The sequence below is a fragment of the Accipiter gentilis genome, chromosome 7 (assembly GCF_929443795.1).
Source record: "Accipiter gentilis chromosome 7, bAccGen1.1, whole genome shotgun sequence".
NCBI classification, from domain to species: Eukaryota; Metazoa; Chordata; class Aves; order Accipitriformes; family Accipitridae; genus Astur; species Astur gentilis.
Window position 1 is genome coordinate 10,686,296 of NC_064886.1, and position 17,178 is coordinate 10,703,473.

Consider the following 17,178-nt stretch of genomic DNA (forward strand, 5'->3'; position numbering starts at 1 on the left):
TGTGCAGCACCACCATCATGTAAGCTCTACCCAGCACTCAGAAGCTCTGTTCACAACTGGAGAAACTGAAATTCATTACTTTACTCATTAACAGGTTTTTTTAGCTGTCAAATAAGAATACTTACCAATCACTGCCATTTCCCTTTAAATTTTAACACCAATAATGGGAATAATTCTAGACTAAACCAGTTAATTACCTGCGGCGGTTTTATCAACTGAATTATAATCCTCAACAACAGAATCTTCAATAACATCACTGATTTTCTGCCATGGTTCCAGCTCCTCCTCCTCACATTCCATAAAAAGGTCCGTGTCCGCCATCCTGCAAAGGGAAAAGAAGAGAAACCTTTATTGGAAAACTATGTTGTTTTGTCAGGCAGTGAAAGCCATTCATTACGAGAAAAATTCTAATGCCACAAATATGAACAATGTTTTTATTTCTCAGTATTCCAAAGTGTGTGTGTGTGGGGGGGGGAAGTTGCGTATTTTCAGGTTCTTACTTATCTCTCCAATTACAGAGCTGACTTCACATCCTACTTTAACAGGCTGCATTTCCTTTTCGGATAAATCTGTGAAGTTGGTGCTGGAAACTCTTGGTTTTGACTTAAAATTGCAGTGGTTTTGCCTCTCCTGCACAAGAAATCCAACCTACCAGCTTTGAAATCAGAAGTCACTGCCCCAAAACCCAGCACCTTTAAATAAATGAGTAACTGTGACTGAAAGAAGGAAGAATCACATTTTTTTGTTCTGTTCATGGTTTTGAATATTCTAGGATTACTGCCAACACACGACAGAGATTGAATATCCAAGTTTAAATGAGTAAAAAATGTATGCACAAATGGGTCAACAGTCTTCAGCTAACCTCAGCCAACCCCCCCAATCAAACCCGCCTGTACCCAAACCCTTGCACACTCCCACAGCCCCAGCTCCTACTGATCTTCCTTGTAGCAGGGAATATGACAGACAATTATGAACTAGTTCAAAGAGAAAAAGAGTAAAGGGATTTTCTGCAATTAGATCCATAGTTATTGTCTTCCAACTCAAATGAATGTTCTCTTGATCTCTGGAGTAAAGTACCCAATTTACCTTTTCTGCATTACTCGTTACTGGGTATAACCATTACCATATTTATTTAGAGGAAAGACACAACTGACAATTCCAGCCTGTTTTGTCTCTCCTCATGAATAAGTCTCTCTCCTTGTCACCAATCTCTAAAACTTCTATTTTGGCTATGTCCTTGTGAGACAGGGAAACAGAAACAAAGGCAATTACGTAAGCAGGGGGATGTTTCACTACTGATATAGTGATGTTATAACATTATAATTCACAGTGCTACTTTCTGCTCCACTATTTACATATCTTCCCACTTTGTTTGATTTTCTGAGCACCACTGCACACAGAACACAAGTTTCTATGGATCTGCCCACAGTGAAAGTCAAGTATCTTCTCCTGCGTTGGCATCTAATCTAGACCTCAATGATGTATAAATCTGTATGTATTTAGAGTTCAATTAAACATTCAGACCATCAAGCCAGAATTAAAACCAGGATGATTCACAATTAGGAACAGTCTCAAGCATCCTAGAGGACATCTCTTCTCAGAAGGTAGTAGAGTTACCACCAAAGGTCTCAAAAAAGCTGATTTGCACTATTGTTACTGAGATCTAATCGATAGACACACGCATCCAATCACACTTTGGCAACTTACAAGTCATTCAGCCAAGCTGCTAAAAGGAGCTTTCTCCCAGACCTAGTTTTGCATTGTTTCAGGATTTGGCTGTTTCTAAACTTCACTCATAAATGAAGCTTATGCAAAATTTTAATTCTCCTTAATAATACATTTAGGAGTCTTTAACTAATATGACTCATTCTAGAAGCTCAGTTGTATTTTTAAAGGAAATAAGGATTATTATAGGAAATAGGACACCAAAAAAACCCGAATTTCCTACTTTCCCACCTGGATTATAGTAAAAAAAGAATAAATCCTTTCCCTCTACTATCAACCACCAGAAAGGCTGGTGAGCAGAACAAGTGGCAGTTCACTACTGTAAGTGAATGGGAATCAAGACATCTAGAAGGGATTTTGCTCTTCTTGATTACATTTTGGTGGCAAAAGAGACTGTTATGATTGCATTTTGTCATCTCTACTACCATTTGACAGTCATAAAAATCTGAAGAGAAATGTTCTGAGAAACTGGCCAAAATAAACAGCTTATAATAGGGGACAAGCAAGAAAATAATCCAACTCATGTGCAGACAATCTGTGATTTCAACAGCCACAGAAAACCAAGCTGACCAGAAGGCTTAAACACAGAGCAACATTTATTAGCTCACTATTGAAAAACTAGAAGAGACATAGCTTTAAAAATATAAACTGGATTAAGTAACCACAGAGCAATTAGATTATAAATCTCATATCATTAAGATATGTCTACCCTTCTTATCCTAACAGTCATAATTCTGGCTGAACAAATGCTGAACCTGTTACAAACTCCAGTTTGTAAATCAGTCTAAAGCTAGGATTTACAGGAGTGGCTGCTAAGACTGTGGGCGCAACCACCTTGTGCAAATGCAGTCTTTAATTTTTATTTGTATTGTGCCACACCAGCTACAAAAACACCTGAGCATCAGGAATTCCATGCAATACAACATGAAGCTGAAACAAAGTTTCCAACAAATGCTGATCCAAAGTAACTGTCTTAACCAGGTAAGTCCCCCGCAACAAAACCCACCCACAAAAAACCCAACAAACCCAAAAAAACAAAATCCTAAAAACTTGTTCACGTTTGCCAAATTCCAATTGCCAGCATTTTTTTTTTTGAAACAACACATACCGCTGTTTTCCTCTAGATACAAAGACAGCCTCTCAGACTCTCATTTATCTGTGTTGTATTTGTCTAAAAAGGATTCCCAGAGCTTAAACTGCAATGTTGTTGTTGCATGATGGTGTTTTACTAAGAAATACTCATTTTAGTTTTATGCTTGGTTATACTAATACAACTAATTCTCACTTCCCAATTATGCTTTTGAAGCACAGTAGCATTCATTTTAAGAATAACATAAAGAATGATACTTAAAGGAAGCCCATCGCACCACTCATGTTCAGTAGCTCATCTTCTGTTGTTCCCCACTTTCTCAACATTCATATCGATAAAAAAGTAATTCGTCTTATCTTGCATACCACCCTGAACGACTAGTCCTGCCACCACTTCTATGATGACACAGAGCATCAGCACTTTTACCTAAACTGGTTTTTATGCCTATTCACACATACTGCTAACTTGAAACATTTAATATAGCTATCCTAATGCCTCACAATTCTGTGTATTTACAGCGCAGAATCTTAAATAATACAGTAAATGAAAACATTTCTGTATAATTTCACTTTTGATCTCTGTGAAATTGGATTTGCCCTTTAGGAAGGCCTTTAAAAGAAAATAAAAGCCCCCAAAGTCCAACACCAAAGTGACAAATAACTTACTCCTACCAAGACTACCTCTTTTAGGGGGGGCCAAAGTAGATTACTCAAATTGAGGGTGCTCATGGGCTTGTTCAACTCTCAGGAAAAACTGTTGGTAGAGAAATATTACCTAGCATTGTGACTTTACAAGGGAAGTATAAAGAATCCTGTTTCTCTGAATGCAGGTAGAACAAGAGATCATTTCTCTTCTGTTTCAAGTCCTTCTCAGCCAACTTGTAACCTAAAAAGCACTCTTTCAGGAACTTTAAATGACCTTGTCTCTTCCAGCTGTCCCCCAAGTGCTCTGTTCTGGTATTCTGTCAAGAGATGGAAGCACATCTCCATAGCTGTTTTCTCCTCACTCTTATCACACCTTCCCAGCATGTGTTTAGAGATGAGAAAAACCCAGCAACAGCTCAGGCTTGCCAAGTCGGCCAGTGGATCCACTAGCAAGTTATCAGTAAGCAAAGGGACATTTAATGGTTCCTCATGCAAAATGACATGGTTGCACTTCGCATGCTGTAACACTGCCTGGAGCATAACGATAGATGTAAACCAACTAGAGAGTCCAGAAGAGAGCTAGAAAATGTGATCTTCAAGAAAAGATGGAATGACCTGGAGTTGTTCAATCTATAGCAGAGATTACTGAAGCACAATAATCTTTAGATAGATAAAAGGCTACTGCGAAGTGGAAAGAAGCAGTCTGTCCTCTGCATCTGTGATGGAAGAAAGAAATGAAGGGCTCAAATTGAAGAACAGAAGACTCCAGCTTAAGACACCAAAAAGGTTTCTAGGAATAAAGATGAAGCACTGCAACAGGCTGCCTGGGGAACTCATGAAATTTCCAGTTCTGGATGCCCCTGGGAACGGGCTGATCTGCAAGAGAAGGTATATAGACATACACTATAAGGGAGGCAAGGTGGATTAACTGTCTTGCTGGAGACATCTGAGGCTCCATTTTTCTACGGTATTGCATAATTCATGAACTAAACATGTATTACCAGGTATTTTTGCACTACTACAAAACAACAAGTATACTTTAGTTGTTGACACTGAGGCTTTCGCTATAGGAAGCTACTGAATACCCCTATAACAGTTACTCTTTTCATAAATACTGAAAGATGAAATATACTGAAAATACTCTTTTCATCTTGCTGAATACACAAAACATTACTAATAAGTGTAGCACATAAACCAAATTAACCCAACTTAATACATCCAAATTCCTGCCCATAAATACTGTATAAAGCCATAGTTGTTTAAACGTGTCCATTGAACTTTTCACAGAAACACATGCCTAAAACTAGTCTTAGTGCAATTTCTGGTAATCAATGAGAAAAAGTAGCTTATTAAAAAACTGATTAAAAAAAAAATCAAGTCTCTTACTTGTCAAATAAAATTACACTAGTATATTAAAAAAAAAAATCAAAGAGCATTGTAATAATCCTAATATACAATTAACCAAGTGTATTACATTAAGCATGAAAAAGCTCACATTCTCCATAGCACCCATTACCTGCATGCTTCAAAGACATTACTAGCTTCTTCATTTACATAAAACCTGCAGTGTGTAAAAAATTTTATTAACCTTATCTCAAAGGTGGGAAATAGAGTTCAGTGAAATTAAGTGACTTGCCAAAGATTCTACTAGCAGTGAGTGGTTTAGTCAGCAATAGAACTCAAGATGCCCAGCCCTTGTTCACATCATTGAACATAAACTTCCCCAGGTTCTGTTAAAAAAAAAAAAAAAAAAAAAGAAAAATACAAAAAAAAGACAACAAAAATCATTTCTGAATGACAAATGGTAAGAAAATAGATTCCAAGAAATGAAGCTCTGAAATACAGGTTTATGCCAGAGATCTGCTTAGCAGGGGAAAGCAAGAATCAAAGAGGCTTAAATATTATTTTCTCTGCTTGTTAACTTTTTTTACAATTACAAGATTTTAGTAAAACCAAGCAAAATCTCATACAAGATATACGCTAGGATCTTGAACAGACAGACATTACAACTGATCAATAACTACATATTTATGATTTTCAATATTCATCCTTCACAGAAACATCTAGAAAAAAATCCTCTGTGAAGCTTCTAGGACAAAGCTTCTCTTCGCTGGCAAAACTGGTGACGCTCACAACACTAACTATTTGTCTGGAATCATATTACTCCACACCAGACAAGTAACAGTGCCTTAATGCTATAGTGATGGGCAGTCTATAAATAGGATAAATAACCTGCTCTATTAATTAAAGCATGCACATATGTCTGCCCAGGAAGGTTAGAACTACAGAGGAAGTCTTTGCACACGTTGTAAAAAATATATTATTCAGCACCTCATAATTATTCAAAAGATGCAAAGACAAAATGCTGAAGAGACTGTAGTTACAAGCTTCTTTTGACACTAACTTACATTATGCGCATAGTATTTCATCTGTTCATATCAACTGAACTAAGAAAATGTCTCCTCTCTTCTATAATGTAACAGCTTTGTTTTTCAAAGCTTTGATCTTGAATATTTTTGTATGTAAGAAGCCTTTGCTCAATAAAATGATTAATCCCAATGATAAATACACTACATTTAGCTTTTCAGCACATAGTTGGCAGATGCTTGGTTGAAAATACAGATGCCAAAAAAATTTACAAAAAAAATTACAAAGCGTTCTAGACACACTGCAAGAAATAAAGCCTTTCAGACTGAAAGGTATTTTCTCTCCCCTTTAGTTGGAAAATGGGAGACGACCTTCAGGGAAAGAGCCAATATATGTTAACCTTACACAAATAACTAGCACAACTGTGCAAGATATAGACCCTTTATTTTTTGTCAGCTGATGTGGTTCATACTCATTGTTGCCATACAGGGGAAGAAAGCCAACAGCCATTAAACTCTTGTATTAAAAGGCCAGCCACCTGATTACATTCTCTGATCAATGAGAACACCATTACCAGGGGAAATCCAACAATGAAGATGTTTTATTTGCATACCATTAGACAGATTACACTGTCTTGAGAAAAGAAGAAATTTTTTTCTTTTTTCCTATGCCTCACTGGGGGGGAGAGGGGGAGCGGGGGAGGGGGGGGGGGGGAGAAAAAAAAAGGTCTCCCTTGTAATTTCAACTGAAATTTGGAATCCAAGATCCAATTGCATTTATTTATCAATGAACCACTTTCACCTAGTTAGAAAAATATCAGCTATAATCCCTACAGACTCATTTTTTTCTCAAGAGAAAAATGACTGACCAGGTAGAAAAGGACAAAACATTGTACTCTGGTTTAAAAGATCAGTGGCACTTTCAATCTTCAAAAACATCTCAATAAACAAAATAAACACTTAGGCCAGTTTCTCCACTTAAATGAGGTGGCAAACAAAGGACTCTGCTACCACAATGCAAGTTTTAACTCAGTAATTCCACTAACTTAGTGATGCAAGCAGAACGAATCAGGTCCCAAGTGTTTTCTATTACCTAAAGCACCTGTGGATAGCAGGTTTTACATGACAGCTGCAGAATAAGGCAGCTGTGTCTCATTGAAGTGATCTCTAAAAGATGTGTGGTTATATATTTACAGTTTCATTCACAGCTTGATATTATTTGACACAAAGCAAACAAGTTATGACATACATATGCTGTATATACACACACTTCTTTTTAAAAAGAACTTCAAATTAATGACTTGTTCACAGTGTTCTTCAAAATTCACATGATGGGCTGCACTACTCTTGCTATATAAGCTTTGCTTTCTAAGGCTTTTAATTAAAAAAAAGTATAAATAAATCAGTACTTGTCAGGGCACCGCTGGTGGCCCAATTTCTGCCTACTGGGTGTAATCATCTGCAACACTATCAGTCTTAAGGGCATACTAGCAGGTCAGAAATAAACACATACTCCATGATACAGGTGACTTGGTAAAGCAAAAAGCTGAATTTTGTTTGAAGATGGGACAAAGAGGAGAGATAGAGACTACTATCCCAGAGGGACAGAGACTACTATCCAGAATTACACAACATCCTCCCTCCAACACAACACTACCTACAGAGGTATGAATATAGCCATGTACTTTGCCGACGGAAAAACAGAAGGAATTCATCAGCCTTGCTCAGATCAAACGTGGGAAGTTTTGAGAAAGCAGTGAGAGACCCAGGAACCTCCGTTCCTACCTCTCACTCCCTGGCCTAGACTTGGGCTGCTTGTATTGCCTTTCTCTAGACAGGCAGGAACTCCAGATGCAAATACATGTACACTCTGACCATGACAAAACAGCTAGCAAGGTAAGTCATTCTAACTAACAGATATCCTAACCCTAAAAGATAACATCAAGCCTTCACAAATCCTAATTTAAAGCTTTATTCACATTTTCAAAGGAGAATATGCATCTTCATGTGAATTTACAATACAAAAACCCAAGCTAATACGCAGTGAGAATCAATCCAAGTATCAGCACATAGCATTAACATGCTAGTATTTTTTTCTTTATTAAAGAAAAAAGGCCCAGCTGACTCCCATGGGGAACCCACGGTCAGTTGACTACTAGTGATGAAGGACTGAATGATAGCTGAGGAAATAGCTTATGAACTTTAAAGATGGGCTTTGCATCTTCCAAAAGTCTATGACTAACAGGTTTTAGCACAAAGGTGACTCCTGCAAGTTCTCGCACAGAGCTTCCACCTTTTTCACCAATATGACACCTGGCAGCACAGCAGTTTGGGACAAAGCTGGCACAAAGAAGCCCCAGAACAAAGAGTAAGTCCCTGCAACGTATCTGCAGAGGGAATCACTGCAACAGCTCCCAGAGAGAAGACACTGTGAGCTGGCGATCAGGCTTATGGGGAAGGAGGAAATACACCCAGAGCAAACTGCATCCTACTGACTCCACTGAAATGAGGGAACACGGCTGCTTTACCCTGCAATGAAACATAGAGGTAGGTTGTGCACAAACTACATTCCAGAAGATTACATTTTTAGCGCCAAGTGTATAAACTTTCTTCACTGTTCTTGCCAAAGGTTTGTCAGTTTTTATGCCAGTCCAGATTTGCCATTGTAGATTTAACTGCAGTATGGTTATAATGCTATCAATACCCAAATACTTTCAAAAAATACATATTAAGAATCAATGGACCCTTAAATTTTCTTCACCGCTTGCTGTAAAACAACCTCCTCCCCTCCTGACAGTCCAGAAAAAACAAACAACAACTAAAATACAAGATTGAGTGTCTGTCTTTAAGAGACCGACAAATAAGCTTGAGGGGATGATTCAATGCATGCTTTAGGACAGAAATTAATGCATAAATCAACTTCTCTTGTCCAAGTTCTCCTTCTGAATGGCCATTTCTTCTCTCCATTATGTCTTCCCCTGGTGAACATGCAGCCTCAGCAGAACTGCTGTGTTGTTACTTATTTTCTCACTTACTTTCGATAATGCGTACTTAACAGCAAGGAACATATCTTAACTTTAAGAACCTAGAAATCCAACGAGGTTACATTAAATGCAAATGAATCCTATGATAAAGGTTTCTGCTGTCAAGACAGGCTGCAATCCTTGCCCTGAAAAAAAGGTAATACTCTTCACTGGCTTTTAATGACTAACTGGCACAACCTAAAACCCGATATAATCTAAGTGATGAAAATACATATTGGATGACGTTTTCATTACTGTTTATGTGGCTATTCATCATGAGCAACACCTCCCAAAGAAGAGGGGAGGTGAAAGGCACCATGCAAGTTGAATGCCAGAGTTCACAAGTTACATCCTTCAGGCCAAGGTAAATTTACATTTTGACGACTGATGTGGTTGACTTGACTTTGCTGGGTACTGAAATAATTTCAAAAGACATATTACATTTCTTATGAATGCTATCATTTAAAATCCTATATGTTTTATTAAAGGCTTTGAAGTGTGTGATGCCTACTAATTAAAATGTATTATTATAAGCTCAATTATAATGATTGTTATCTACCTTAAAGTTTGAACTGCAGAGTGATGAAAACAAACCGCTTTCTGATTTTTTTGGCGTATTTTGTGAGCACGGGACTACCTTGAGGCTTCTAGAGTCCAAGAGCGTGTCTGGAGCTATGCTTCTGCAACAGGTTCTTTTGTGAGGAGACAGTATGGAGCACTCCACTCATGTCAACATGGATGCAGGTCTACTCACAGGAAGACAGTTGGAGGTTCTTTGACAGTATCTAAGCAGCTGTGGGGATGGGGCACATAAACAACGTAACCGTATATACCCACAAACAAGACCAACTGGAAGCAACATTTGCAGAACCCTGCACCCAGACAGAGCTTAAAGTGGCAACAGAGAGCAAGCTCTCTGGGTGGGTAGCCCTGTAGGACAGCCTTATGAATGCTAATAATTATACAATTGAAAAAAGATGTGCATGCAGTAAGCCTGGCTTCATGTTCAAGGATAAAAATTAACAACTGCAGCAACCTGAAGCTATGAGACAGTATACACTGAGAACCAGAGCAGGGAAGATGCATAATTCATATATCCTTGCAAATAGTTTCCTAAAAGAAGCAACAGATTCCCCCCATCCTCTACCTCCACTTCCAATCACTCACTCCTGCCCCATTTGGTATGTCTTGGTGACAGCTGCAACTGCTGGCAAGTTAATAAAAATAAAGCTGTGTGTGTTGTCATGTGTTGCATGTTTTCTGCAAGGGTGTTGGGCGGCAGGATTCATGCCTCTCCTTCATCTCCACACATGCTTTATATCACATCCCAGCCAAGGGGAAGAAGCAGAGAGTGAGGATGCCCTAATGCAGCAGCCTGGATTCCCCAAGTACTCAGAAGAGCAGGACCACAGTAAGGGCCGGGCAAATGTCTTGATGATACTAAATATCTAACTTTTAATATCTGTAGCCAGAAGAATCAGCCTTGGTGTATTCTGCATAAAGTCTTTCAGTGATTCCAATCCTTCTCCAGGAGAGCCTGCTAAACTGAATTTCTGACCCAGCAGCGGGGCAGGCGAGCAGGTATGTCGGGGCATGCTCCTTACCAGGCAGAAAGCACTGGCGAAGGGCAGCAAGCGACCCAAGATTTCTTGTCCGTGTAAGGGGACAGGGCAGGCAAGGAAGCATAGGGAGAGGGCCTGCAAGCTCAGGGAAACAAATAAAAACAACAGTTTTTCCTCTACACCTACACAGATGTGCTTGGGAAGAGCCCCTTCCACTGGGGCCACAGGCAGGGAGCCTGGCACTGAGGTGGCTAGTACTCTCTTGTCACCAGAGAATAACACCGAAGGGAGAAGCAAGCAGCAGGGCAAGCAGACCCCACTGCCTGAGAGAAGCTGCTGAGGAAAGGTGTAGGCTAGCAAACTCAGCTCCCCTCAGCCTCAGACAAGGTGGCAACGGAGAGGGGGAACCACTCTGCGAAGGTGAAGAAGGTGCAGGCCAAGGAGGGGGCTCTCACTCTCCGAAGGTGTAGGCAGAGCCTTCCCCCCACTGTTAACTTCCCTCAAAAAGGGGCAGAAAGGACATTTCCCCAGAGAAGTAAAGTAAAACCCACCCTCAGTTTATTGTGGCGGCTAAGAAAGAGAGAGAAAAATAATCCCCGTGCCCAACATGGCCGCCCACCCAGCACCAGCCATGGGAAAAGGAGGAGGGGGAGGTAAGACGGGGAGGATGCGGCCGCCCCCTCCCCCGGGGGACGGCGACCCCGCGACTGGCGGGGGGAGGCCCCGCTCGGCGCCGGGATGTTTTGTCCGGCGTCCCCGGCGGGGGGGGTGGGGGGTGGAGGGGGTGTGGGAGCGGAGGGAGCTGCCGCTACCGCTGCGCCGCCCGCTCCCCTCCAACGCCAGCGGGCGGGGGGGGGTGGGGGTGGCGCGCGGATCCCTCCGCCTCCCCTCAGAGCCCGGGCGGGCGAGCGACGGCCGGGCGGCATTCCGCCGCCCAGCGGGAGCCGCCGCGGCGGCTCCTCCCCGTCCCCCGCCTCGGCAGCCCCGAGCCCTCCCTCCCTCCTCCCGCCGCCGCCGCCGCCGCTGCTGCTGCTGCTGCTTTGTGTACGGCGCGCTCTGGCCCGGCCGCCACCCCCCCCCCCCCCCCGCTCTCCTTCTCCCCCAGACCCGGGCGGTTCGAACCGGTTCCAACGGTCACCAACCGCCACCCGCGCACGGCGCCCCCCCCCTCCTCCTCCTCGCGCGCCCCCCTCCCCCACCGCCGCCGCCCCCCACATAACGGGCTCGCAGCACCTCACCTTCCTCGCCGGCGCCGCCGCGCTCTCCCGCCGCCGCCGCCTCAGCCGCGGCCGCGCGCTCTTAAAGGGCCCCGCGCGCGCGCCCCCCCCGCGCTCCGCCGCTCTCCCGGCGAGGCAACCGGCAGGGGAGGGCAGGTGGCATGAGCCCCCTCCCCCCCCCCCGGAACCCCGAGCGTGATGCTGAGGAGGAGGAGGAGGAAGAGGAGGAATTATCTCTTGATTCTGCTCTCCCTCTGTACGTTCTCGCGGGGGGCGGCTCCCTGCTTTGCGTGTGTCTCCCCTCCCCCCCCAACCCACCCCCCCAAAAGAGAGGGGGAAAAAAAAAAAAGGGGGGGGGGAAAGAGCGCCCGGCGGGCTGATACACGCGCGAAGCGCCCGCAGACACACACACACACACACACACACACATACACACACACACACACAAAAAAAAAAAAAGGGGACCTGGCCGGCGGAGGGATACGGTGACGTCATTTCCTTCTGGACCGCGGAACGGTGCGGGGATTGGCGCGCGCGCGGTGACGTCACCGGGAGGACGGCGCAGCCTATACCCTTGCCCTGACGAAGTTTCGCCGAAGCACAAATGGTGTAGGGTGGGTTGGCTCCCACTTCATCACCAACCCCTCCGCCCTCCCCGTCCGCGGCCGCCCCCCGGGGGGGGGGCGGGCTGAGGGGCCCCGGGCCTCGGGGGGAGGCCGCGGGAGGGGGGCCCGAGGCCGGGCCCTGCTCGAGGCCTAGCGCTGCGTCGAGGCCCTGGTGCCTCACCACCATCTCCTCAGGCGGACTCCGGCGCTTCCCGCTCGCCTCCTGTCAGGACTGTCCCGCAGGGAGGCTTGGCCTGCCTGACAGGCCCCTCAGAGCTGGCGGCGGGGGCGGCTGCTGCTGGAGCAGAGTCTGGCCCTCCTGGCTGTTAGGAGGTGGTTGGCCTTGGCAGAGGTGGTCTCCAGCCAAAATCGCCCAGTCGTAGCAGGTGTTGTCTTGGGCTTGTTCAGCCTTACCTGCGCCTCTGGAATTTGGGAGCGTTCATTGCGTCTTGGACTCACCAGGTGCCATAGGGTGGCAGCATGGTGAGGAGTCTGCAACCATCTCTAGGTCTAGGGATAATTACATTACAGACGTTGTAGTTAGGTCTTGGTGTCTTTAACCACAAGATTATTTTAGTGGCTAGCTAGCAGTGTTGTCAAGAGCCAAGCCTGCCACCTTTGCCTTAGTAGCCTTTAGTTTTCTTGGGAAAGGTAAGGATGCTGATGTGGTTATGGGACTGAAGCCTGTCATCCGTAAAGATTAATGTGTTCGATAGCCAGTGACACTCCAACGTGTTTTGATGGCTGTGTCCCCAGACAATCAGAAGGTACATTTAATGATGAAAAAAGGCTTCCAAGGTCCAAAAATCGTTAGAGGCCTCTTTAATGAAACTATTCCTTATCTCTACATTTTACGTCCCTTCTGTGAGACTCGTAATCGGAAGTTGGCACAGGTTTCATCCCTCGGGGATGGCTTCAAGGGGGAGGCTGAGGATTAAATTGCCCTAAAGTTCTCCACTGCTTCTGTGGAGGTTTCCTGGAAGTCAGGACAGAGGCAGGTGGACACAGCAGTACAGACTGACGTAGGGAGCTGTCCACCAAGGTGTGAGGGCTTTGCTTAAGTGGATACTTAAGCCTATATCTAACTTTATGTATTTAAACGATCCAAATACAATCAGCACAACTATATAAATGCTTAAAATTGTGCATTTGCTTAAGTACATTGCTGGATCGGTGCCATTTAAGTTTCCTGTGCTGTCAAGCCAACGTGCTATCAGTGACTACATTTGTCCCTAGCATAAATTCAAATGGTTTATATCTTTAATAATGAGCTTATTATTGTGAATAATTTAGGAATGATAGAACATACAGCTTTTAACAGTGTACAGTACAGACTGAATACTAAAGATAGTATGCTTAAAACAGATAATGCATGTTTTTTATTAATAGTTAAGATATTTAACAAAATATGAGTATACACTTTATAACCCTGTTAACATTTCTATCTTCAGCATATTTGGAAATGTTATTTATTTATTCTTAAAACACTCTTATGAATTTGGTAAGTCATGTGCTTCCCAAATGGACCCCCTTGCTGTGATACCCCTGTGTTGCTAGAATGTGATTTATTATTCTGCGGTTCATTAAACGAGCCCATTAATTTTTTTCTGATGGTCTTCATGAGTTACCAGTCATTCTTCCTGGTTTACACAAGGCACCAGGCTACTTCACCTCATGCTGTATGGAAGTGTTTTCATTTAACTGTCTATCTGTCACCTATAAATCATATATGTACGCAATACAAAGGGCTGTATTCTCTTCTGTGGTTATGCCACTGATAATAATAACAAACATCATTATCGCTAGTTATGCATTTGTATTCCTGATTGTGCTTTGCAGCCTCTGCCTTAGATGAAGTATTATTTAATTATTTAATATAATAATAGCAATTTTCACTTGCCTTTTCAAAAAAAAAGATAATCAGGAAGCAGAAGCTATGAATAAAAAGTGTTTTTTTCCTTAAATGAAGGGGAAAACAGCCAGCCACACTGGCATTGCTAGCGATGGGAAAAAATAAGTTTGTAAACGGAATTCAGATGTCGACAGCAGCAAGGATTTACGAATGAAGTTTTATATTACTGACTGATGAATAATGATTGTGTTTACCACTGAAAAAATTATCATCTGCTAATTCTAAACGTGATTTCTGCCTTCCTTGTAAATGCAATGTTTCTTACACCTAAGGTAAAAAGCAAGGTTTAAAAAAAAAAAAAAAAAAGAAAAAGAAGAAGAAGCCATAAAAATTCACCAGGGTGGTTTTGTCTTTATCCAGTGTATGTTCTGCAGATACCAAATTCAAATGAAATTAATGACAGGGAGAATGCAGCTGCTTTAAATCACATCACCATTGGCGACTTATTTTTCATTTTTGCCATGTCCAGCTGGAACAGAAGGAAAACCCTCTATTTGGGGAGTGTGGTAGAATGAGAAATTTTTAGTTGCTATTGAAATGCATAAATTCATGAGGGTAGCAAGACAGAATTCTGATATTCTTGCTCCAAAAAGAAAATTCCTATTTCTTTAGGGATAAAAATAATTGTGAAATATGTATATTTTAAAACACGACACACAGGTGGACTTTTGGGTTTCATCTAGTACCAACTCTGTGTGCATTGGGGGCAGTCTACCAGATCTCTTGAACTACAGGTGTCTACATTGATGATCTGTGGCTGAAAGAATCAGGAAACTAACAAGTCCTGAAGTAGAAAGAAGGCAAATACCTGCAAAGACATCAAAATGTTATTTTCCTCAGGGCTCATTCACCCAAGAAAAACAAGCCATGTTGAGATCAGCACGCACAAACCAATCTTAAGTGTGACAGTCAAACAGTTCCAGCTGTGCCTCTCAACCAAATGAACGCTCAAGCATTTTCCTAATGTAATGTAGGTTTTAGTAAAAAGTTTGATGTAGGAACACTCAGTTGATAAATTGCACGTTCTGAAGATAGTAAGTTGGAATATTGGATTTTGCTTCTGCAGGTAGCCAGTCTTTTGGACAGTTGCCATGTAAGTTTCTTTGCCAGGGGTCTAAGATTGGAACCACCTGCAGGAAAAAGTGAAAAAGTTTCAACATGCGGTTTCAGAGTAACAGCAACTCCATGGAAGGATGTACTTCAGCTCTGAAAGTGGACCAAGATGTAGTAGACTTTTTCTAGTTCTTAAGTATATTAAAAAAATAGCATGGGGCTGGCCAGAAGAACAAATAAAGATTTTGAAGAAGCAGAAATTTCCACTAGAATATGTTTGAAGGAAATAAGCTTTGAGAATGCTACTAACAATTTGAAAACAAAATTACATATGTAACCTCTTTTTTTCTTGTGGCAGCTTGCCTGAGTAAGGTACGTCAAGGGAGACAGATGCTTGCACAGGAAGGCATGCTGGCTGCCCCAAATACCCCAAGATTACTACAGTCAAGTGACATTTTCCCTGATTTTTTCAGTTTCTTTATTATATTAATTTGTTGCTTTACATACAGGACATTTCCCTGTTTTGTGTTGATTACAGAACTTTCTCTCCATTTAATTTATCCCACTGAATTAATACTTAGGTTCAGTTTATATTGTTTGTTATAAATTCGAAATTAACTAGTATTCTTTAGAATTGAATGTTTAAAACATCCACATGTTCTATATTTTAACTTACATATAAAGTTTTGAACTTTTTCATTTTTTTCAGACAAACATTGAAATAAATGTCTCTAGCTCTTCCTAAAATGCTTTACCCAACCTCCTCATGAAGCAGAAATCAAATGTGTTGTTTTACCTCAAAAGACTGGATTTGGGGAATTCTCCATTAAATGTTTTTCCTTAATACTTTGCACAAATGGGTCATTGTGATGCCTGAGGATGCTTATTAATTGGTTCCATGCTCAATTTAATTCTCAAATACATTGTAACTCATTTACATTTACAGGGTGTAACATAGAGCACGAATTTTCATTAGTTTATAGCTATAAATTTCTCCCTTCTCTCCAAAATTTCTCCGTGATAACTAAATGTGTAGCAAATTTCTTCCCATGTCCACTGTTGTTTCTGTACAACCTAGTGGATAGTGAAGGATAGAAATGGGTGACCAGGAGTTACTTAAGCTGTTTTAAACCACATAGCTATCAAATGTGTAAGCCTCAGTCACCACTTGTGTCTTTGAAAAGATTGCTAAAAATCGTAAAAAACTCTTACATTTCTATTTTTAGGGTGAAAATCTGTCAAGCTGTTTCAATATGTTGCAGAGAAGTAAGGAATACATTTTCTTTTTGTTTGGTCACTGAGGACTCTTTTAAGTCTTTTTTTTCCTTTTTTTTTTTTTTTAAACTTTCTTACTTAAATGAGCTATTACAATATCTCATTGATTAACTAGGGGACTTGATTAACTCTTGGAGCTATGCACTTGGAGTTACATTTATAAAGATACTCTGAAAAGAAACGGCCCTGTGAACAAAGGATATCCTTAGAGTTCACACTGAAGTTTTGGACCCGTTTGCCCAAGAACATGTATCACAATTACAAGCTCTTCTTTGAATGCATATTTGTGCAACGGGTAAATACTGAGGTAGACCAAACCTAAACATTTCTTTTTTAAGGGCACCAAACATTTGAAGGGCTACTAAAGCATGTTACAGTCCAGCCCATCAGCTAATACAGGTCTTTCTCCTAACTGGGCAACAAGGTACAGATAAGGAGTGTGGTTCTTTTCCTTAAAAAGCTGCTAAGACAGGGCAATTTTTTACTAAGAGCTACTAATACTTGTCCTGAAAGAACGACAGTATTATCTGCAAAATATGAGCTAATTACTTAGGCAAATAACCTACCACTGCAGAAGAAACCTACTCAAGGGAGGTCTTAATAAAAATAGAGTTAGAGGCCTCTCGCCTACAGGACTCTGGGATTTGGCCCAGTATCAAGATATTTCTCTGCAGGAAGCTGTTGTGGCTATAAAAATGTCTGTCTT

At 41.8% G+C, this 17,178-nt stretch overlaps 1 protein-coding gene across 13 annotated transcripts in view; it reads right to left on the reverse strand.

Annotated features, from left to right (window-relative positions):
- POGZ (pogo transposable element derived with ZNF domain) overlaps positions 1–11,947 on the reverse strand; it is a 40,443-nt gene extending 28,496 nt beyond the window's left edge. For 7 of the 13 annotated variants that reach the window (XM_049804692.1, XM_049804701.1, XM_049804699.1 and 4 more), the window contains exons 1-2: positions 11,649–11,946; positions 198–322 (exon numbers count right to left, since the gene is read on the reverse strand). In XM_049804692.1, coding sequence (XP_049660649.1) covers positions 198–321 — 124 coding nt within the window. In that variant the 5' untranslated portion in view covers position 322; positions 11,649–11,946. Of the gene's footprint in view, positions 1–197; positions 323–9,407; positions 10,998–11,648 lie in introns of those variants that run through there. The other 6 variants (XM_049804695.1, XM_049804693.1, XM_049804696.1 and 3 more) reach the window with 5 other exon arrangements.
- Between the last annotated feature and the right edge of the window lie 5,231 nt (positions 11,948–17,178).